This window comes from Gekko japonicus, unplaced genomic scaffold (assembly GCF_001447785.1).
Source record: "Gekko japonicus isolate JY-2015 unplaced genomic scaffold, Gekko_japonicus_V1.1 scaffold1713, whole genome shotgun sequence".
Lineage (NCBI taxonomy): Eukaryota > Metazoa > Chordata > Lepidosauria > Squamata > Gekkonidae > Gekko > Gekko japonicus.
In genome coordinates, this window is record NW_015163141.1 from 28,398 (window position 1) to 53,097 (window position 24,700).

Consider the following 24,700-nt stretch of genomic DNA (forward strand, 5'->3'; position numbering starts at 1 on the left):
ACAGAACGCAAGTTCTCCCCCAGTGGAATCTTTAATATGTATCTCTTTTTCTATTTAGATTTTTAAAAAATGTATCATATAATCCATGACCATTTTATTACTGAAAGGGGTGTGAAAGACCTGTCTTTAGAGGACTTTTTCTCTTTTTGCCCCCACGTACAAAACAACCCAAAGTAATGATTAAAATTAGCCTGCATTTTTATTTGGTATTTGCTGGGGTGTAAACAGCTAGTGCATCGCCTGAAAATGCTATATATTTTGATGGTATATATGTTCAGTTTTCTTGCAGTAGCCCTAAGAGTGTGGTCACTCACTGCTACCCCCACTGTGCAGATGCAAAATGCCTCTGTGTAGAGAAAGGAAGGACAGGGGGTTTGGGATGGTGTAGAGAGAGAGAGGGCGGCCGAGCACCCCTTAGCTTCCCTCTCCCCTTCCCACGCACTTTTGTAACCTTCTCCAGAAGAAGCACCCAGCTGGGGGGAGAAACCCTTCCCTCCTGATTGGCCGAGGTCCCTTCGTGATTGACACCCGCTCTCCCTGGCCGGGCTCCGCCCCGTCCAGTCACTTTATTGACACTAATGAGCCAGTTCTTCCCCCCGTCTCCTGCCTGGAAGTGCTGACAGATCAAGGCAACAAATTTCAATTACAAGCCCTAATTTGTGTCCGCAGAGTGTTCGTTACCCATGTCAGAGCTGTTTGGCCCCTCAGACGCGGCAGAGCTTGCGGGAGGAGAGCAGAAGGCGGGGGAGCCAAGAAGGAGAAGCGCCTCTCGTGCGAGGAGGCACCGCGGCTGGGGCTTGGGAAGAGAGCGCGCCGGAGAGACCCGGGCAGAAAGCCGCGCTCCAGCCTCCGCCGGCCCGCCGCACGTTGGATGTAAAAGCCGGAGGCGAAGAGGCGGAGGGGGAGAAGTTCTCGGTGCGGCCTGGACGGAGGCAGAGGGAGAGGCGAGGAGGGCGCTGCCGAGCCCGCCGGCCCGGCCATGGCCGAGAAAAGGAGAGCGTCGCCGTGCCCCATGCTGAGCCTCAAGGCGCACGCCTTCTCCGTGGAGGCCCTGATCGGAGCCGAGAAGCAGCAGGAGCCGCAGAAGCGGCGGAAGCTGGGCGGCGAAGAGGGAGGCAGCAGCAGCCTCGGCGACACAAGCTCAGGCGAAGGCGCGGACGGCGAAGGCGCAGCGGTGCAGTCCGGCGCTGGGGCGGGCTCCGCTGCAGCCGACGGCGAGCAGAGCTGCGGCGCCCGGGCACTGCCGATCGGTGAGTGAGTCGCCTCCGCCAACCCGGCCGCAGGGAACAAAACTCCCAGGGATCCGGCGGGTGGGTCTGGGCTGCCTCCCCCGGGCCCCCCCTTTCCTTGCCGTCAGGGGCCCGAGCCGCCGGGCGGCATCGCTGCTGCTCCCTCCAGGGCAAAGGCATCGCAGAGGCGGTCTTTCCAGAGGCCACCTCGGGAGTCCAAAACCCGGTCAAGCGGTCGCTTCTGCTGTCAGCGCCTCTCTGGCGTCTGGTTTTTTCCCTGGTTGAAAACAGGCACGCTTAGCTCCGCCGACCCCACGGGGTGGAGAGGAAAACTGTCTTTTTGCGTTAGCGGGGCATTGCTCTGAAACGTCTGCTGGAGCGATGCTTCCCTTGTTTGGGGATGTTGGCAAGCCTCTGCTGCCAGGCTACCAGTCTTTCCCCGCCTGATTTCCTCGGAACCATTTGGTCGGGAAAGCTGTTCTGCCCGGTACATTCCCCCAGAAATGAGCCCCGCGATTACAGCCTTACTCGCAGGACGTTCCTGCGATGTTCCGCTAAACAAACCATGTGGTCCTAACACTGAGGCCCCCCACCCACCCCAAAAGAAGAGAGGGGCGTTTGCACACACTGGAATCCTTAGTCTATACACGGAGGACTTTGTCCCTCATTGATTGTACTGTAATTAAAAGATGGACTTCTCTGGTATTTAACCCTTTCTGGCCTGACATGACCCTTATTTAAAACCCTTCTTCCCCCTAGTTGTAGTATCAACAATCCTTTTAATAGGGGGGGGGGGACTCTCTCCACACCAGTTTTATTAGCTAATATTAGTGGATACTAGTGGAAGAACATACTGAGAGAATATGAAGCGAGGCTTCCTTTTTAATTGTCCCAGTTAGGTGAAAAGGTGAACTAAGACAATGGCTGCGGTCACACACACTAAATAATTCACGTTCAATCCACTTTTCAAGTGGATTTTGCCAGTTCACACTGTAAAAATCCAGTTGGAAAGTGCACTGAAAGTGGATTATTTAGTGTGTGTGACTGCAGCCAATTCATAATATGTTTCCCCCCGTTTTTAAAATATGGGCTTAAGTTTTGCTTGAAATAAAAACATTGTCACAAACAGGGAGCAGCATGTTTAAACAGTTTAATTAAACATTTTATACTACATGTTGCATGCTGTAATATACAGATGAATCTATGAAAAGTTATGTAGCGCTATCATATGTATATCGTATAATACATTCCTTCTGGAACTAGTTTTGTGTTGATCCCTCACCCCATAAAAAGAACGAAAGCGACTGATCATATAGTTTAAGGATTTTTAAAAAGACCAAAAAAAGGCGTAGTTTTATACCTGTTAAAACCTCAGGAAGTTGTTGACGTTTGTTTCTTAACAGGTCTTGGAATCCCCAAACCTCTAAATTAAGAGTTTATTAGAGTCAACCCACCCACAGAAGACGAAGGACTTCTAAATGCCATCAACGGATACACAACCTCATGCTTAAATCGTGTTGATTTGCATAGGATGTAGGCGCCCCTCGCTTTCTTTAGACTGCAGGTCCTCGTCAATAATCAAATCAATCCAAAGGAGGTACAATCATGGCAAAGCTTGCTGGTTAAAAAGCGACGTTTGCAAAGTAAAGGCTTTTTCCACGGGGCTGAGATACTCTGAAAATCTGGGACACACATTTTGCCACAAGGAATGGACTTCCGCCCAGGAAGCGACCTGTTAAACGAGCGGGATTTCCACCGAAATCCACAGGGCCTCTTTGAAGCCATGGGGGTTTGTTCCCAGGCCAGCGCGCCCGAAGATCACCGGCTTTCTTCAAGGCCTCTTTTCGAGAGCTTTAAAAAAATAAAAATAAAAAATGGCGCCGTCTTTCGCAGCAGGCCCACCCTATCTCCTGGGCCGCCAGCGGCCGGGCTTGGGGCTCTCGAGCTGTTCTTTACTTGGGGTCCCTAATTCCTGCCATTTGGCCACCAAACGGCCCTTCCTGGGGTGAAATATCTTCCGCAAACACAAATGCGTGCCCGGCCACTCGCTTGTTTTTGCTCTCCCAGCGCTTAGGCCCAAAGGAGAGAAGGGCTCGAGGCGCGCCAAAAGGAGCGGAGAAGGCGCGGTGCCCACGTGCCCCCCTCCCAAAAGTGCACGTGCGCGTCGAGAGGAGGAAAAGGCCCCGCCGCAGGCGTCTCGCGCCTTAGGCGCCTCTAATTGCTTGGCAGAGCCGAAGCTTCGCCTCTTGGCCTTTCTCGCCTCCTTCAGAAACCAAAGATGGAGGCAGAAAGAGCAGACGCGTCGCCTAACGCGGGGCTTGGCGTCTCCGGGGTTGTTTCTTCGCGTGACTCCGCGCTCTCTTTTTCTCGCCTCTCTACAGGCGGCTGTGAAGAGAGTTTCTTGAGGACCACGTCACCCCCCTTGTCACCCGGAGGTCCTGCCAAGGCAGCCGGTTCGAGGCCCGCTTCTCCTTTGCTCGCCCCGCAGATACCTCGGGTGGATCTGCAAGGCGCGGAGCTCTGGAAGCGCTTCCACGAGATCGGCACAGAGATGATCATTACTAAGGCGGGAAGGTAAGCACCCCCCCCCCCCCCAAAAGGGGGGGGCGGGGGGCTTACAAAGCTAACCATGCAGTTCTGAAGACATTTCGCATATTGCGCAGATATCCAGAATTCAAAGCGGAAAGTTGAGCGCAGTTCCTTCCGAGGGGGAGGGGATACGCCAAAACAGCAAAGCGGACGAATTTCGGCTTATCCGCATTGGTATCGCACTGTTAGTAACCCAGGATTGGAACTAAGTCTTATTCAATTAAATTAAAATTATTTCCAAGTGGCGTTGTGAACTGGGTGCAAACAAATCCAGGCAAGTCGGTGTATTTTCTGCAGGATCTCTTCATTAGTCCGCTTGATTTAGCGATGTGTATAGTATTTTAAAGTGCATGACACATATTTTAGCAGTTTCCAAGAAAGAGTATTTACACACAGACAAGACTCGGAAAGCCATTTACGGTACGTTTGATTTGTTTCAAGGTGTGATCAGTGTAACTCTAAGCTATCCACATTAACAGTGATTCTGGAGTGTAAACCTCTGTATTATGGTTCCTGGACAAACTCCAGAAACATTTTTTGCAATTTGTTTTTTAACAGTTTTAAAATGTACAGTTTCTAGCGTTTTTACATATTGCATGTCAATATAAATGTTTTAAAATGGTTCGTGCAGAACATTTAAATCCAAAACATCAGGAGAAACTACAGGTGTCCTTTCATTTTGTGTGTTTCAGTTGCTCAGGACCTCATTATCACATTGGCTTTGCTCCATGCAATTAATTAAATAGAAAATCTGACACTGCAGGTTGGATGTTCAAATGGCTGTTAATTTCTAAAGATGGCAGACAGAATCCCAAATTCACAAATGCATCAGAATAAATAAAGTAGATTGATTTATAAGCCAGCTCAGCAACAATAATTTTAGTTGATACAGAAATATGTGGAATTTTGGATTTCCTGTTCATTAGGGTGAAGGGTATGAATGCTGCCTTCTTCTAAAAAGAACCTTTTTCTTCCCTTTCCAAGGGATACACATGGTAAAAACCTGTATAGTATGAAAGTATCTGAATTTATTAGAAATTACAGAAACATATTTTATTGAATCCATATGGTACCTTCTACATTTTCAGAGGGCTTTATTAATGATTGAAGTGCAGTCTTAAACAGCACAAGGAAACATTTGTCTTAAAAGTTGTCCTGTCAAAGGTTTACTTTTCATTTTTTTAATCTACAGGTGCACTGAAATAACAGCATGAACTAGCTGGCTACAACTAGATTTGCCCTCTTGTTTAGCTAATAATAATATTTAATTCCTTCTAAAATCTAGCTTGATTTCATATATTTGGAACATCAAAATATTTAACAAAATAGAATTTGTATATTTGCTTACATAATAAGAAAAAGCATCTGTTATACATAGATTTGAGACATGTATCAAATTATGTGTTTTATAACTACTCCAATCTGACCCTGGGAAAGATAGCCATATACTCCTTCATATTTGGTTTCCTTTGCTGACCTTAATACAAGGTCTACTAGTGCAGAAGTTTTATCCTTTGAATATAAAATAATATGTCCACTGATAGATTCACATATGCAAAGGCACCTGAAATCAGTGTGTTCTTTGTCTACACTTTGTGAAAGTTGTATGTGTTACCTTTTATAATACCTATTGTTCGATATAATTAAGCAACAAGATTTCCAAGCATCAGACTGTTATTTACATCCCACCCTAACTACGTTATCTGAAGAAGTGTGATTGGACAGGAAAGCTTTGTTGGTCTTAAAGGTATCACTTGACTCAAACTTTGTTATGTTCATGAAGAAGTAAGTTCCACTGATTTCAGTAGGATTGTTTCTAAGTATTCATGTTTAGTATTCTAGTGGGATGGGGGGGAGACTGTGGACCCAGTATTTCTGTTATGTGTATGCACCATTGATTAGTATTGTCAGCTCTGACAGGCTCAATCAGAGACAGGGGAAACTGATTTTAAGTATCATATTCTGACCTTCCCATGGTAATGCTGGTAATCTTTTTGGCCAGAAAAAAACCCAGTTCTAGATGTAAGGATTTCTTGATCAGGGCCTATGATTTGGAAATAAATGTAATAAACTTCAGTGAAACTCCTTCAAGTAAATATCCTTAGTTTTAAAGTGTTAACCTCTGAATGGTCTATTTTGTGTAAGCAATAACTCCTATCTCCTTATTAGTGTGTAATGGTAAAGGGCTAGAATTTAAAGGCTGCCAGATAATCTTCGGATCTTCTGGCTATATTACACACATTGCCATACAATAATTATTATTATCCTATCACAGTACATTTCCTGATATTACTGCTGTGAAACTTAAATTTCTAAAACAAAATTTCATAATGAATAGGGTTTGCTGGTCAGCAAACTACACTTGAATATTGTAGTCTAATTTGTATTCTGAAGAAATTTGAAAACATGGGTCAGAGGAAAAACACACATCTGATGTCTGTTGAAACATACGTAAAGAACTATTTTATTAATCATTGAGTTACAATGATATTCCTGCTGCTAATCTTAAATTAGAAAATGCTGGAGCTGTTTTTGCAAACATGTCCCTGTTTCTGTGCAAGTCTCAAAGTCTGTTTTTTATTAAAATGCTCTCTTTTTTTTGTGTTCAGACGGATGTTTCCTGCAATGAGAGTGAAAATTTCAGGTCTAGATCCACATCAACAATATTATATTGCTATGGACATTGTCCCAGTGGATAACAAAAGATACAGGTAAAGTAACTGCAATTTAGAAAACTTGGAATATTGGGAACTGGTAAAGAGCATGGCTGGTTTGGAAATTAACAGAAGGTTGTGCTTAACTCTTCCAAATTCCTATCCATCTCACTGCATAAAAAAGTTCTCTGCCAAGCACGTGAGAACAATCAAGAGATTTTTTTTACATTGAATTGCTTTGTACATTTGGCTCATATTTTGAACACACTCTAGATTAGTCTTCAAATATTTTTTTTTCTGTCACGTAAGCCATAGTCCTCGAGTTCCTTGATTTTTGCCATAGACTCACTGAAGCCAGTAAGGTCAGTTTGGACTGTATGTAGCCTGTGTTAAGCATGGTGCAACAGCATTAGTCGTGAATGTTGTGATTGGTCAGTTCTTATCACTTCTCTGCATGAAAATATCCTGTGACTGAGTAAATGCTAAAATATAGTTTAATAACCATGGCTATCCACATTTATTCCCATTAAAACTTGTGGCAAGAATTTGTAGGAATCGGAGAGCACAGTTCCGTTTTCAGGAATTTAAAGGTTTTACAACAGTTGGTCCAACCATATTTATTGTTGGGTTTAAGAAGTATTACCAGAGGGTTCAGTTGGAAAAGACTTGTGCATACTATGAGTTTGATAAGTTAAACAGCCCCATTCACTAAAAATCCCATGTTATATAATATATGGAAGGCAATTTCCTTTTGCTTACTCTTGTACCACAAATCCTGTTTTTTCTGCTTTATATGCAGGCCTATTTCTGCATTTCATGTGCACTCGTATGAAAACAAAATTTGTGCTCTTTTAACTTTCTTAAGGACCCCATAATATATTATTAAAATGTTTTTATGTTTAACAAATTTTCAGTCAGGTCAGAATTCAAGCAGCAAGATCACAAATGGCATAATTTCATTCTACTAATAGGTTGCACAGTATCAAGAAACATATAGCCCCAGTCCAGTTAGTCTGGTATGAGAGCTAGGACTCTGATGTGCACATAGTTTTGTTAGACGGGGTGCCCCTATTCTTTTCAAACAGCCCCTTTCAAACAGCCTTTGTAATCCGTTTTAGCTGCCGGTTGCTGATGGGTTCTTGTGTCATTTCAGACACAACCATTTTGGCTCCTGGTTGCTAATGGAATTTTTTATCTTTTCAAACAAAGCTGTTTGTGCCCTATTTGTAAAGTGGAGCTGAGCTGTTGTTTTTTTAGGTGTTCTTTGCAGTTCTGAATCACTGTAGTGTGGTGTTTGAAATGTCTGCAGCGCTTCTGAAAGTGCCACTTCCTCTTGCATTTATTGTAGTGCATTCTATTTTGGTTCCCCCCCATAAATGTTCTAACTTTTGTGCTATAGCGCTAGATCGATATAGCACTTAAATGCTATATTGACAGCATTCAGATGCTTGTAGCTTGCTATACTAAATTGCTATATTGGTCAAGCATTGTAGCGCAAAAGTTAGAACATTTTTTAAAAGGGCAAAAAAAGCAGAGTGGTTTGAAAAGGGCAGAGTGCTTCAGATATAACTCATAAATGTATTACAATGTGCTGTCTGAAACCTCTGTCCCCCATGTTGCTTTACAAGGAATCAGGCCAGCAATGGGTAACAACCAGTTCAAAACAGCAATATGAAAGGAACCATTGTTATGGAATGCTTTGTGCTGCGTTGTTGAATTCATTATGTTTATGAATATTCCTAAAGAGGATGAATCTGTCCACAATTTGGAGCCCTTTAAACTTTAATCTGAGTTGCGGCCATTTAATAAAAGTGTGCAATAACTGCAATCTATTACGTGTATACATATTATTTTTCAGAATTTACAGCTGTAGGGGAAAGGGGGAGAAAGCCCCAGATTTCAGGTACTGTTCTTAGGATCCAGTCCATTGCTTCTTTAGTTGAATTGGTTCACTAACCAATTTAGTCAGAATACTTCAATTAAGGTATTAATTTTAATTTATCTTTAAATGGCTGTTTTCACTGTTACCACCAAAATGGCATTGTATCCTAATATTTCACTATAACTAGATTATGTGTTGCACTGCAGAAACATAGCATGGTACAAGTCCTTTTTATGCTAAGTAGCATTTGCTACAGAGATAAGAAAATTAATTTTTTTCTGTTATGGATATGTTAAAAAAAACCCTCAGGGTCTGTTTGGTCCAGATTAAGCTCTTTTAAGTCTCAATGATTTTTGTGACCCATCTGTTTTCATTCAGAGTGTTTTAGGTCAGTTCAAATAATATTTTATGGGTTACTTCAGTTATGAACTTAAACATATCTTGCACATTTGAACTGAACATTTCTGAAGTTAGCAAGGATACATTAGACATGATTTCCAAATTATGAGATCTTTTGAAATGGGTAAACGTCAGTGAATTTAGTGTTGATGACCAATGTTCCCGCTAAGCTGTGGGGTGTTGTGAGCAAAAATTCTACTTTGTGAGCTAATGGCATTAAAGTTGTGAGCAAGCAATTTGGCTATTGCATAACTTAGTTTGCTCTGGAGCCATCCTTCCTGAGTTAAGACAAAAATATGTGAGCTGGAGGCTAAAAAACTGTGAGCTAGCTCACACTAACTCAGCTTAGAGGGAACACTGTTGATGACCCATGCAGATAGCTTTTTATTAACATATATTTCAGTCTTTCTGCATGTCAGAAATTAATATCTATTTATTTACTTTACTTATATCATGACTTTCTCTCCAATGGGAGCCCAAAGTGGCTTACATTCTTCTCCTCACCTCCATTTTATCCTGACAACAACCCCATGAGGCAGGTTAGGCTGAGAGAGTGAGATTGGCCCAAGGTCACCCAGTGAGCTTCCATGGCAGAGTGGGGATTCCATCCTAGGTCTTCCAGATTCTAGTTCAATACCCTAGCCACTGTACAAAGTTGGCTGTCTGTCTGCGTTTGGTGCCTTTCCCTGTATTGTGCCATTTGCCCTCCTCCCCTTTGGAATCTGTCTACTTTCCCCCCCTTTTTTCTTTTATCATAAACTTTCCTTATAAAGACTTCTTTTTTCACTTCAATTAGTGCAATTTATTTCTGTAGAATATTTCTTTTAATCTCTTTCCCATGTGCTAGACTTCAAGGGTGCTACCAAGTTGGTTATAAGGTATTTTTTAGGGTCTCTACCCTGTCACTTTGTTATTGTTCTAGTGCTGTGCTGGAAGGTTGCCTTCTCAGTGGGTCAGTCTTGATGTTCTTAGGAGGTCCTTGGTGGTGGTGGTGGGTTACCAGTGGATTCCTTGGTGTAAGGAATTCCAGGGAATCCTTAGTCTAAGGGAATTTCTCAGCAAGGAGAGACACATCTTCCCCCTTCCTACAATTCTTCTAGTTGAATAATCCTTACTTGCTTCCTGAGTTGTGGCACAGTGCTTTTCAAATACTGAGCATAATTCCAGAAGTTTCCTTAAAACGAATATACCTTTCATGGGAACTGAGTGTTGTGGATTCTGCACAGTGATCCCAGTCTTACTTCGGTTAGCATGCAGGACATAATAATACTTCATCTCTTTTAATAGTATTATGGTAAATATCAGAAAGGGATTTTAAATATTTATAATATATACATGAACTCTGCAAATAGAAAAATGACAAATAATTTAAAATAGTTTTGATTGGATCACAATTGTGGCATTGGGGATGATTACAGGACTCCAGTGATTTAATGCAGGTTCAGTGCCTTTGATGTAACATGGAACTCCTCTACCCTAAGGGTTACCACATTTCCTCCAGTGGAGCTGGCACCTCAGAGCTCCATGTTGGCAATGGAGTGCACATTGCCAACAGAACTCAAGTCTGTTTTGATCAGGTCAGATTTGATTGCCTGTGCCAAGCTGCAGCTGATATGTCTAGGTAAACAAGGTTATTTTAGACTAAATGCACACTTATTTCATTTCAGTCCTTATGCTATCCAAAAGCATGCTTTTAAAAATTATGATGCATTTTATGATAGATAAATGGACTACATAAACATATTCAGTTGTTCAGAGGATAGTTTTAAATAGAAGATGGGGTTATCGGCAGTCAGAATATTGTTTTTGTTATTGGTTAAATTAAAGAACAGGAATTTTAATCTGTGAATTTTAAAAGAAATCTTTATAGAATGCTTATTTTTTCTGCAATGATCCCATTGTTGTATAAACATTAAAGTACATGTTTCTGGGATTATTTCTAATGCTCATTTTATTTTTGCAGCCTCATTTTAGATTTGTCAGCGTTTGGTTTAAAATATAATGGGATACATCAAAATAGCTTGAGCCAAAATAGTTATTTGGTGTTGCAGTTTTCCCTATAGTGTGCAGAGGAACAGGGTTGGCTGGGTACTTGACTAGTCAAAAATGTTTGCTCGATTAGTTAGGCAAGTATTGGTCAGTTATCTTAAAACCTTATTAGAACATCAAAATGCATTCATACATCAATTTTGATATACTAATTATGAATTATTATGGTGGGACAATGGAATCAACTTTTAGAAATGCAGTGGGTTATTTTAATTTTTAACTATATGTTACAAAAGGCTGCTATAAGTATTAAAGTTATATTTAGTGGTTCTTTTCTGCAGTTTTTATCCCGAAACACCAGCAGGGTCAGCATATAGTAACAGCCTGAAAACAAAGTAATTAAGATAAAGCAAAGAAACAGCATTAAAAACAAAAGTCAATTTTAAGGCAGATGTTCCTAAGACATGATAGTTTAATAGAATACAAAAAGGCAAGCTGCCACTTACACTGTGGTATTCTTGGGTTCTTTGAATATTTGATGGTATTTGACTGACTGTTGACCAGCATGTCAGTCAAACAGGAATTCTACTATCATAGATTTTTACCTAAATAGTTATCATCTCATGTATTCTGGTAGAAAGTTTTTGCTACAAAGTATATAAAATGCCAGTGTATTATTTCCATTGTGCCTGTCATAAACAGTGGGTTTTTTTCCATAGGTATGTTTATCACAGCTCCAAATGGATGGTGGCTGGTAATGCTGACTCACCTGTGCCGCCTCGTGTATACATTCACCCAGATTCACCTGCCTCAGGGGAAACTTGGATGAGGCAAGTCATCAGCTTTGACAAACTGAAACTTACAAACAATGAATTGGATGACCAGGGCCATGTGAGTATGTGGTTTTCTATGATGGTACAAAATGCTGCATCTTCTAAAGAAAGGATCTTTGATTTAACCTCACATTCAAAAACTGGATTGACCATACAAAATTTAGGACAGGTTATGTGTGTGCATGCATTTGCATTTTGCCATGAAGGCTAATTAGTAATTGGGTGCCATTTTAGTTTGCAAGACTGCTTTCTGCCTTGGAAAAATTAGATTAACTAAATGAAAAATAGAGAACTAGCACTACATTTTGTCAGTGCACGTTTAGTTCTTTATAGGAAACGTGAAAACAATATGCCTGTCTTAAAAAATGTTTTCCACATACAACAATTTTACTTGAGTAAAATAAAATTTAACTAATGATTTTTTAAAAAAACAGCTAAATCATTTGTGCAGAACTCCATGAGGTGTTAATAACGGTACTCAAAAAGGAACAACATAAGAGCTGTGTTCACTCTGATAATGATTTATTACCTACCTTATGGAGCAAGACCTGTTCACAGCTGAAGCTCATTACTGTTGCAAAACTGGCAGGGAATTGTTCAGTTTAAGTATTCTGTTTGCAAGCTCCAAATTGTTTAGTCATGACATTACCTCACGTGACAAAATACATTATAAGAATATTTCCTTCTCAGTGCAGAACTAGTGGGGGGAAAACCCCGACCATTGTCTTTCATGCAATCTCCAATATACATTTCAAACTTTTGGTAAATACTGTAGCCTTGAGCTTTGAAATGAGGCTTTTTAATAATATGTTTTGAAAGTCCAGTTATAAATCACACATTAATTCCTTTAAAAGACTGTGCTTATAGGAAAAAAATTCTAAGAACTACAATATGTGATGGCTGTCCTAACATTCTTGTAGAAAAACAAGACATCCCCTTATATATTAAAAACTTCCCTGCACCCATGGAGAACACAGACCAAACAATCACCAATTAAGAACTTTAAAAAAGCTGTTGTGTGTGTTTTGAGACTGACAGCCTGAGACTGCTTTTTTGAGGCCAATCATGACTGTTATTCAAACATGGTCCAAATGCAATACATTGACCTCCAGGTAACACTAGATTTTTTAATCAAATGGAATGAGGAGTTATGTATAATCCAGTCTGCACACCTATAGGTAATCTGTTCATAAATAATCATACTGTTGGTCAGGTAGAAGAAAATTAGTGGTCTTATACCAACTAAAACAGTTGTTCCTAGATGCTAAAATGGTGGAATTTTGAAGTAAGCTGACAACCGTTGGATTCTTTAAAAGTTAAGTTCAGTAAAAACTATGTGGGCCTATGCCATACATATTGTGTTCATATTCTACTTACGTTTTTTGTGTTTTTTTGGCCACCTATTAATAGTTTAGAGGTATGAGCAACCATTCTCCCTGATTTAATTTTAAGCAAGTAGTGAAAAATTGGTATTGCTTCTGTCCCTTGCTTTACAGAAGTTGGTAAGTTATTTTAGATAAGAAATGCATCTCACCAAGATGGTCAGGACCTAAGAAAATCTTGACACAGTTTTTCCTCGCATTTCTGGATCTTGATTCTGCATTCTTTCAGTAAAGACAAATGTTAATAAATGGGAAAATTTGCTTCTGTTTAGTATTCTCACTGTACTTGCCTGGCTGCAGTGCTTGTGATGAAGCTGAACTTTACTTAGTGAAGGGTCTTGACTCTGCAATTGGCCGTGGATGGATTGGTTGCTTATAACTATTCTTTTCCTTCGGCACAATAGATAATTGAATGTCTTTGAACTAGATAATCACAATCTACAGATATCAGTTGGATTGAGAGTAGCTTTTCACATTGTGTAATCATAAAGGTTTAACATTTCCCCTCTGAGTTGAAAACTATGTAGCTCTTGCCATAAAACTATTATTCATTGTGTGGAATACTTTAGGATTACTCAAGAATTCCTCTTTACTAAGTACTTTAGTTTGGAAGAAAGTCAAGCAGCTTTTTCCTAGAGCAATTCAAAATACACATTGAACTGATTCAGGCCTGAAATGTGCCTTGAAAATTGGAATATAAGTTTTGAAGATGAATAGAAAATATTGTGTAATAAATTGGTCTTTCTAAAATTGGGAAGATTGCAAAGAATGTCATTTTTTATTACTAGAAAATATAGAAACAAAAACCAGAGAAATCTGCTCCAAAGGATACACTTTTATTCTTTAGGCATTATGACAGAATGAAGGAATATTTTGAAGTGGTTGAATTGTTGCACATGTAGAATAACTCGCAGGGAATTTTTCCTTATAAATGAAGAGATGGAGGTTCATTATAAATCAAGTGAAGTCTGAAGATAGCATTCTGTAAATTAGCATTCAGAAGTGCATTCTTAGACATATTGATGAATCATGCCTAAGGCTTGAGTAGTCTCAGTGCATGTTCTCAGTCAAACTAATGCATTTAAGGGTGTATCAGTAACACGGGCTTTTCAGTTGGTGAATGATAGGTAGTGATACTGTGGCAACACAAATTATTTTGCCTCCATCATTACCACAACAACCCTCCAACATGTGTTGCTCTGTGTTGTTGTTAGCCATCCAGTCGTGTCTGACTCTTGACGATTCTATGGGCCAGCTCTCTCCACATTTTCTGATCTTGTACTGTTTCTTTGAGTTGTTCCATGCTCAGGCTGGTGTTGACCTTTATGGTGTCTAGCCATCGTGTTCTTTGGTGGCCCTGTTTCCTTTTGCTGCTATTCTGTAGCTTTATGCAGAAGCAGAAAAATTAAATGCTGTTCTTAGTCCTTTGGATACAAATGCAGTATCCAGTTTTGCTTATTTTATCCTTTCATTTCCCCCTCCACTTTTGTTTAAATCTTGCCAGCTAGCTTCCTTGTTAGAATTCATAAAATGGATTGTGTTTTTGCATCAAATTAAAATAATTGGTTTTCATTACATTGCAGGTTAGGTTAAAAGCTGTGTATGTGTACTGAATTATTATGTTAAGTCACCCTTACTGTACTTACCAAAAAGGCTATTTATGACAGTTGCAAGAATTTCAATTGTCATCTTAGAAAAAATCTTGTGTACAGTTGTGAATGTACAGTTAGAAGAATGACAGTAATGTTAGGAAAGGCAAAATCACAATGCTGTGTTTGAGAAAACACTTTTTAAAAGAATCTAGCAGCACAGTCCAACAATGCAAAGATAGGAATGCTTAACCTGCTGATTTCTGTATGCTTAAGTGTATGACTGTTTTGGATTGCGGCCTCAGATTTCAAGCGACAAATTCTTAACTTTGATGATAGCTGTTCCCTCCCACTGTTAGTTTGACTTTACTGTTTGGAAAGATAGGTGTACATTCCAAATTCTATTGTGATTTAAATGTGGAGTAACTATTAATGACCTTGTAAATTTTATGTTTGTGTAAGTTATAGCAAGAGGGGGAAAAGGAGGGAAATTATGTTAAGGGCCTAAGATCTACTTCTGTAAGGGATACATGGGAAGAAGCTGCTGTTTTCCCATTGTAGCCTGTACACTCAAGTAGACCACTTTCCTCCATTTGGACATGTAAATCCTGGCTCAAGGTGTATCTACAGTTTAAATAGTGCAGAGTTGTGTGTGCTGTATTATAATTAGCAGTTTTACCAATGTTTTTAATTATCTACTTCTGTTTTATGGATAGTTTTTATGCTGTTTAGATCCAATGGCTTGTTTTTAATGGCCTGTCTTTAATATGGTGTGGTTGTTTTGACTGTAAACCGCCTCAAGCAGGACTTTGAAGAGGCAGCATAGAACTATCCCAAATAAATAATATATTTGTTCTTGTGTATGTAATATCAATAATTTTAAATTATATGTCTGTGTGTAGGCATACATTTATCTATACAGTAATCTGTGTACCCTAGTTGCTGGATTAGTTAGATTTTAGCTACTTTGATTTCAAGGTGGTCTTTACAGTAAAGCTAAATTTCTGGTATACATGACAAGGGTTTTTGAATTAAAAAAACAAAGGAGTGAGAGGTGAAGTGTAGTTCCCTTTCTTTGTAATACGGAATTATCTGTGCATTTCTTTCTTTCTTTCTTTCTTTCTTTCTTTCTTTCTTTCTTTCTTTCTTTCTTTCTTTCTTTCTTTCTTTCTTTCTTTCTTTCTTTCTTTCTTTCTTTCTTTCTCCAGCTGTCTATTGAAGATTCTGAGAGGAACCATTGTGTAATTATAGCTGTGAGGGCCAGTAAAAATGCAGGATGGTTGTACTTGTCCTTGATGTTATAAAAATGCAGATGAAATCTAGTTTCCTTTTATGCAGCATATTTTAATAAAATTTATAAAAACGTGCCCTATTGAAGGAAGCTCTATGCAGGTTTTGATTTGCATTTTTCTTTGTTTTTCTTATTTTGTTTTATATCATTTATATCTTATATCACTGGAAAAAATTAATGACTTCACAGCACTTTAACATTAAAATATAAAATAACATATAAACTGAAAACTCCATTTTCCCGAGTTCATCATTAATTTCATGAGCTGCATCTAATCCTCAACTTCTTAAGTTATTTCAGTCTAGTCTTTCATATAGTACAACATATTCTACTGAAATTAGTGGGGCTCTCCCCCCCCCCTCCAGTATAGAGTGAATTTACAGAATTATATAAGGCCTTTTCCCCTTTTGGGGAGTCAAGCCCACAAGGCTCCCAGTAAAGTAAAAGTGGCTGTAAAATTTTGCCTGCCAGTCTGTGATCCTAAGCACATAGAAATAAGTATCACTGGTTTCAGAAAAGCTTATTTTCAAAAAAATTGCCCCAGACCAGGGAAGTACAAGGGGGCAATCCTAACACATAGCCAAAGTTTTATTTGCTTCTCTTGAGCAGCAGTGTTTCATGCTGTGATGAGAGCATCAGTTAAAAAAAATTAAATTTGCAGTATGGAGTAAATGAACCTATGTTAGAAAAAAGGACAAGGATCATTTCTTTATATTGCTACACGTGCATCTAAAGAATCATATTAGAGTAGTGCCTGGTTATATGTAAGGTTTCATATTTTTCCGTGTGATTTTAACATAGTGGCACACACACCTACACCCCAAAAGTGAAAATGGCTAGAGATGTTTGAACATTAACTCTAGCCATATTTGTTTCTGGCTTCTTGCTGTGCATTTAGGACTAGCCTGCTACCCGTGCTTTGCTACGGTATTTAAGTTCAGTAAATCCAGTTGTAATACTGATGATGTGAAATTTAAAATGTGACATTGTCGTAGGAATTCTAACAGAGAAGACTGTAGTGTAAGAAATGAAGTACTTTTTTTTTCTCTACTGAAGGACCTCTCACTAGACCACATTGGTGGTTCTGCCCTCAGGGGCTAGGGTTACCAGGCTGCTTGATGAGCTCACTCTGGAGCAGGCCACATAGAACTGTCCATTTAAGAAGCAGCCGTCTGTTAAGTCAACTCCTGCTTCCTTCCACGAAAGTGATGGCCTCCCTACTTGTGTTCTCTGATTGTTTTGCTCATATGGAGACTGTTGTTCTGAGCACTTCAGGGTGACTTTGCTGGTACTTGGCCTGTGCAGCTGAGTGCACTGCAGGAGTACTATGTGCAAATGTCTTTTCCGTGTTCCTAAGTTGCCTCCTCCTCGTAGCGTTGGTGTATCTGGCTCAATGTTTGCTAGGAGCTTTCTTGGGGGCAGTAAGAGGTGAGAGGTGTGAGGGGGAGTTGGTGTGAGGGAGTGGTGATGTGGTGGACATTTCTTCAGGTTCATGAGGAAGGCATGCATCGAAATGGCTCCTAGAAATGTCCTTTACTATCTCCCCATAAACATTCATACCCTGGCCCTGCTTTTACACCTGAAAGACACCGGCCTGTCTGGTGTTGGGGGGGATTGTATTTAAAGGTGTTGGGGAGGCTGGGCCAGCAGCAGTGCTAAGGCAATCCTGCTGAGCAAACCTCCCTGGTGGCTGTAAGCATTCCACCTCCTCTCCTACACCTGACAGGCAGCTGCCTGTCCAGTGTAGGACGGGGAGGGGGGAGGAGTATTAGAAGCCACTGTGGAGGCAGGGATGGCAGGATCACTAAGACGTTACTGCTGGTGTGGGCTCCCTTGTGGCTTTAATCACCCTGCAATCACTGCTGCACCTGACAGACAACTGCGTGTTAGGTGTAGGAGGTGGGGGGAGTGTGTTGGAAGCCATCTCACCTCCTCTCCTACACCTGACAGGCAGCTGCCTGTCCAGTGTAGGATGGGGAGGGGGGAGCAGTATTAGAAGCCACTGTGGAGGTGGGGCTGCACCTGACACACAACTGCCTGTTAGGTGTAGGAGGTGGGAGGAGTGTGTTGGAAGCCATCAGAGAGGCTGGGCCAGCACAGCTTTGCTTCTCCTCACAGGTGGTTCTTGGCCACTGCTGATTTCCTCAACTGCCCTTAGCTGCCTGCAGTCCCCTGTAACTGTTGGCCTTTTTTACCTCAGAACACTGAGCTGTGCAGCTGACCAATCAGAGTGGGGGGTGCAGAGAGTCAGCTGCCTGGCAGCTGCATAGGAATCAATGGGGGGAGCACATTTTCCCCCTTTGACCCACTTAGACGTCTGATTTCTAAAAATCCCTTCTTAACGAGCACCTACGCCACGGTAGGAGCACTCTCCCCGAATTTGGTGTCCAGGGGTTTGGCCTGGGCATTGATTTTATGGTTGAGGGGACTTCCTTTTATATATATAGATGTAGAAATGTGAATTATGGAAGAAACATATCTGAGCATAATATTTGGTTGTTCCTGATGTGATTGTCAGAAGCCTGACTTCACTCTAGTGAAAGCTCAAGTATCTGGAAAGTTGCTTATTCAAAACAGTGTCATGTCTCCCAGTGAGGAATGAATTCATGTAAAATCATCCCAGCTAGCCAAGGCCTTATTTATTCAAATATAAAACTCTTCCTTTTAATTAGGCAAATTTAGTTTCATGGTATTTGGCATTAAAGTTGTGCCAAGAAAGAGGAGGTAGTGGGAAGGATGACATACAATGGTGATTTCATATTCTGTGGCCAATAATGAAACAGGAAATTAAAAAATTTCCTCCTTTTAATTAGATTTTCTATCGGCTAGTAGCCATGAAACCTTTATGGATATTAATGGGTGTCCAAAAGTAATAATAACATTTTGGTTTTGAACCATTAAAAGCAATTTCATTTATGATATAAATGAATATAAGTTTCCCCCAAGTCATCTAGACCTTCCAGAGTACAGTACTAAGGAGAGTTATATCCTTCTAAACCCACTGACTTCAATAGACTTAGACGGATATAACTCTATTTAGTACTGCCTTGCCAGAGTGCTAGAAAATTTTGATTTCGATTTGGCTTATGAAACTTCTTTTAACCATTTAACTAGTTTTCATTCTGCTCAGCCCTGGTATTTATTACTAGTGTGCATATTTGTAGATGAAGCCACACATAAAAATGAGCTGTGGCCATTATTTATTCTCTGGATGGTTGGTAACCTTGGAGATCCATGTTAAATTGGCCTAATCCTTAGGTACAAATATTTTTAGAACCAGTATGTGTTCTTACGACAATAATAGTATAGCTTTCCAGAAGAACTGTGCTTGCTTCTACAATACAGAACTGATGTTCGTTATGTCTTTTTAAAACTTAGCCCATGGAGTGGTTGAAGTTTCATTTGGTCTTCAGGATGCCGCAGACAGAACATTCCACATTGATTCTGAAAATGTCCAGACAAATCTGGAAAGAATTCAGCTGTAGTCCAACCATCCAGTCACCTTCCAGTGCATGTGTATTTTCTTCACATAGTTAAAAAATCACCTCTCTAAAGGCACTTTGTTGAGCTGAACCCAGTCCATTTTTGATACGTCAGCGTATAAAGAATCCAAAAATCCTGTTATAGAAGCAACATGGAGCCATTTCTAACAAATCTCTCTCTGTCTCTCTCGCTCTCTTGTTGTTGTTGTAGATTATCCTCCATTCTATGCACAAGTACCAGCCACGTGTTCATGTTATTCGGAAAGACTGTGGAGATGACCTGTCCCCAGTCAAACCCATTCCTTCAGGGGAGGGGGTGAAGGCATTCTCCTTTCCTGAAACAGTTTTCACAACTGTTACAGCATACCAGAACCAACAGGTAACTTTTGTTTTTTATTTTATTTTCATGAATATAGATTATTGTCAATGAAATCTAGACAAATGGAAGAAAAAAAATAAAATGTCTACTATGACTTTCAATAAAAAAGACTTTAATACACTTTAGAGTGTGTAATAGAATTTGTTCTGGTCCCTAGATAATGAATTGAGTTTGGGAAGCACAACACATAGGATAGGTATATATTGTTTTCTGCTCCTTAGAGTCTATAAAGGTATTTCAGAATGATCAGAAGCCTTGTTTCAGATGATGGGAAAGGAAAAAAATAAGGAGGTTCTTTACTATGATTACTCCTGTGCAATTTTTCATTTGTTACAGTATGTTTTTTGCTGAAGCCTTTCCCACTTTTGTCAGGCCATTCTCCTGTGCATATGGCAATGGGCATTCTCCCCAAAAGACGATAAAATAACACCATTGGTATTCCATCGTACTCTTGCTCATATGTCTCTGTGCATGAGAGATATTCCTGTATGTTAATTGGAAGTTTAATTTATCTTTGTAAACCATTAGAAAATTTAGGAAAGCTGCCTCTCTTGGACACTTCTATCTGTTTATTACTGCTCCATTAGTATTGTTCCATGCTTCTTCACCTCTGTAAAGTTAACAAAGAACAACTATGGATACATACTTTGTACCTTTTCTGAGTGCTGTTAGGCTGGGAGGAAGGTGTACCCAGTGCCATCCTAAGGACATTTGTCCAGGAGTAAGCCCTACTGAGTAGACCTGAGTAGGATTCTGAGTTGACCTGCTTTTTTTAGTTTGGTTAGTTCAGTTGCAGGCTTAGAGGAGTCCTCTTCTTTGTGTCCTCTATTTATGGTCCTTTCTGTACTCTCTTTTTAATCCATGTTCACCATGGTGTCCTCCAAGCAATTCTGCACTAAAATCGAATTCAGCCTTCTTTTTAATCCAGTTTTTCCCCCCATTCTGCACTAAAATCAACTTCAGCCTTCTTTTCCCCCCGGGTTTTCCCCCCATTCAGTATTAAATTATCTCCCTTCAGTGATCAGCCCAGTTTCAGCCTGCTGTTGCCCTGGGTTATTTGGATGGTGTTTTGTCGTGGATTTAAATTGCCTCTACTTGAACACTGAGAAAATCTGGAGTGGCAGGCAAATGTGGAAAGGACCATAGTCTGACTTTACCAAAGATTTTATTGTGTTTCAGTACAGACAGCTAGGCTTGCAGGCACTTCAGTGAACTGGAATCAGTATTCATTTAGTTGCAATTAAATCACATTGAAATGTGTTGCGCTTAGTTGTGGTAAATATTCCATAGATTGCATACAATTGTTTTGATGAACCTAAAGTGTATACATTTATTTATCAACTTTCTTAGTTTATACCTGACCTTTCTCCTCAATGTGGGCTCAAAGTGGCTTACGTCATTATCCTCTCCTCCATTTTAGCCTTACAACAACTCCATGAGGTAGATTAGAGTGCCTGACTACCCAGAGTCACCCAGCAAGCTTCCATGGGAGAGTGCAGATTTAAACCTGAGTCTCCCAGATTCTAGTCTGACCCTGTAACCACTATACCATGCTGGCTTACTTATTAAAAAGCACATACATGCACAGATGTTCACACAAACATACCCTGTGCTTTCCTGAAATAAGTTAGTAGAGGATGATTGAGTTCTTGTATAATGGTGGTCAGCTTATGTATCCTTTACATTATATGCATTCTTTTTTGTTTTTTAAAAGTGGTTGTAAAGATTTAGAAAGACTTAGAGGACAGTAGATTTATGTGGGTAGCAGTGTTTGAAGCAAGAGAACAAAGTTTGAGCCCAGTGGCACCTTTAAGACGAACAAAGTTTAATTCTGGGTACAAGTTTTCATGTGCGCACACAAGCTTATACCCAGAATTAAACTTTGTTGATCTTAAAGGTCCCACTGGACTCAAACTTTGTCCTTTAGAGGACTATAGTTGTTGAAATAAATACATTGGACTTTGTAGGTTTCTAAAGCAAAACCCTACCTAAATAAAACCACTTCCGTTTTTGTAGCAGCTACATTTTCAGTTTGCAGATATTCTTAGCCACAATCTAGTGAGCCGTACACTAATAGATCCATGCTTCAAGCAAGATGTGGGCTTTGTGATTTTCAAGCTTTAGGCCATATCAAGACCACCCACACCCACACACACATTCAGCATTCCTAAATAGGATGGATGTGAATCACATTTTCTGTGATTATATCGTATTCTCTTAACAGATCACCCGGCTCAAGATTGATAGAAATCCATTTGCCAAAGGATTTAGAGACTCTGGACGTAACAGGTGAGGTTTAAAGTACTGATTTTAATTTTAATAACTATTGTGAAGCATTTCTTACTAATAATACTAACAATAAGTTTCAAACAACACTAAGATCGATGTGGGCTGGGAAAGTTGATTGAGTTTTATGCTTTCCCCGCACTCAGGCTAGAATTGTTTTAGTTACGTCTTACAAGTTATATACCTAAATGTGGATATCATGAGACTGAACTGCATAGAATAAAGTAGTAATCTTACAGTTGGGAAACATTTTCAGAATTCTTACCTCTAACTGTGGAAAGAATTAGGATATTCGCCTATTTTGCATATTTACATGCTGCTTGATATTATCTTTTACACAACATTTTGTTTACTGCTGGAGGAATCTGTTCATTAAGCAGTAATTTTCAACTTGTAACTAATGCATTTCTTATGCTTTATATTTTATAGAATTTGTAATACCCTAGGGTATTGTACACTACAAATGTATATCGTTTTATACCAGTTTCACTGTCATGGCTTCCTTCCAAGAATCCTGACAGCAATACTATGATGAAATGTTGAGAATTCTTTGTCAGCGATCTCTAGCCTGCTCACCCCATACAAATTGCAGGTCTGGGGGGAAAGGAATAACTGTTCAACAAGTTTAGGTCAGTAGTGTAGATTTGCCCTTAAATGTCCTCCCCTGAATTAGTTTATGAACAGTATTTCCCCCTCCTTTCAAATGCTTGCTGTCCATATGCATAATGTCAAGAAAAAATAAGGATATGTTTGTCGAAACTGGAAGAGCTTTCATCAACAAGAATTCTAGATTGGTGTGTTTCTTAGACAAGAATTAAGTCAAGGTCAATTAATTATAATGACCTATTTTGCTACTTCAAATTAAACTTCTAGGCTGTGATTAATGATTTGTAAGTTTTATAGCTAGCTTCAAAATAGGTTTATTTAATGAAAGATACAAATCGGACCTCCCCCCATTTGTCATTAAATTTGACCTTCTGACCTACAGTTCTGAATGAAAATTAGCGTTTGGAGGCAGAAGTAGGTATCGGGATGAGCGCTGAACTAGTTCAAATCATTCCTCACAGATCGAACTCAGAGGGTTGCTTTTGGAAACCAGTTATCAGAATGGAACCTATCCTGTGGAGTTCCACAGGGCACAATTTTATTCCCCATGTTTTTCAAACTCTATGTAAAGACATGTAATAATTCATAGCTTTAGGGTTGGTTGTCATCGATATGCACATGATACCCAGCTCTGTGTATCCTTATCTAAATTCTCTGGTGATGCAGTAGAATAACTGCCTGGCTGCTGTGGTAAATTGGCTAAGAGTGAACAACTTGAAACAAAACTCTGAAAGACAGAGAGAATGGTTGGGAAGGCGGAGATGTTGAAGGATACTGTGCTCCCCACTTTTTATGAAGTTCAGCTTACCAGTGCTGACTCAGTTAAGAGCCTTGGGGTATACTGGACCCAAGCTCTGACTGGAGAAGCAAGTTAATGCAGCTACAAAAAAAAAGGCTTTCTCCCACCTCCCTCTAGCCCTTACCTTGATATGGCTGATTTGGCCCCCTGGGTCCTAGCTACAGTAACATTGAGACTAGTCTACTGTAATGAACTGTACAGTGGTCTGCCCTTAGAATCAATTTGGAAATTCCAGTTGGTGCAGAATGCTGTGGGTGGACTATTATCGGGAGCTAGATGGAGCACACATATCACTCCCATTCTGCATTCATTCCACTGGCTGCCCATCAGTTACCAAGTTCAAATTAAGGTATTGGTTACAGGCCCGTAGGCTGCGTGGGGCCCACGGGGCCGGGCCCCCCTGCTGATTTTGCGGGCCCCCTCCCCCGATCCTCTGCTCTCCCCCATGGCCTGGCAGGAGGGAGGGAGAGGCCGCCGGCAGGCCGGCCTGCCTGGAAGAGACCGAGCGACGATGGAAGAAGCGCGTCCCGGTTCCTGGAAAGGCCCGTGGCCGCGGGAGGAGGGGCCCAGCGCTTCCCAGACGGCGCGGGACTCGGCGCTGGCAGCAAGGCCAGACTGCGCGGTCCCTCAAGCCTCTCCCCTTACAGAGCGGCGCTTCTAGTCCGAGGGCGGCCGGCGCTTCCTAACAACCCCCCCCTTGCTTCTCATTGCAGCAGGTCGACTCTCCATAGTCAAGAGGACCCCCAGGCAGGGAGAGAGAGCGGGCTCGCCGGCAGGCTGGTTTTCAGGAAGAGGGTACAGGAACACAGAGTTTCCATGAAATCCTAAAACCGCTTGAAGCCCCATTGAATAGGAAGCTTGTGGAGAGCCCTGCTCCGGGTGGCTGAAAGGGAACTGGCGGCTGGAGTTCGCCTCCCTCCATCACCCCCCCCACACACACACCCCCAACTGCCCCATTTGCTGAGAGGACTGAACCGCCTGGGATCCCCTGTGCAGCGTTACTCCCAAGGAGCCCCGTCGAGCAGGATTTTAGGCTGAGGACAGCCTTCCTGAAGACTGGCCCCTCCGTCTGGATCTGAGCGCCTCGCGGAGAGGACAGGAGGAGGCTTTTCTAATTCATTCGTCTGCAGCACTGCAGGGGTTAAAGTGTGCGAGCTCATTAGAGAGGCCGGGCAAGGGGGGGGAGAGTCGACAAAGTATTTTCGGGGCGGGGGAGGGACTTTGCCATTGAATCTCCCAAAGAGAACCGGGAGGGCTGCAGATTTGCAGCTGGAGGGGGGAAAGTAGTGTTGCCGGATCCCTGGAAGGTTT

The 24,700-nt window shown here is 41.0% G+C and overlaps 1 protein-coding gene across 1 annotated transcript in view; it reads left to right on the top strand.

Annotated features, from left to right (window-relative positions):
* The first annotated feature begins 608 nt into the window (after positions 1-608).
* Positions 609-24,700, top strand: part of TBX18 (T-box 18) — a 37,705-nt gene continuing 13,613 nt past the window's right edge. The window contains exons 1-6 of the mRNA XM_015406986.1: positions 609-1,250; positions 3,611-3,803; positions 6,428-6,529; positions 11,462-11,633; positions 19,531-19,698; positions 21,923-21,987. Of these exons, the coding sequence (XP_015262472.1) occupies positions 980-1,250; positions 3,611-3,803; positions 6,428-6,529; positions 11,462-11,633; positions 19,531-19,698; positions 21,923-21,987 (971 nt within the window). The 5' untranslated portion in view covers positions 609-979. The remainder of the gene's footprint in view (positions 1,251-3,610; positions 3,804-6,427; positions 6,530-11,461; positions 11,634-19,530; positions 19,699-21,922; positions 21,988-24,700) is intronic.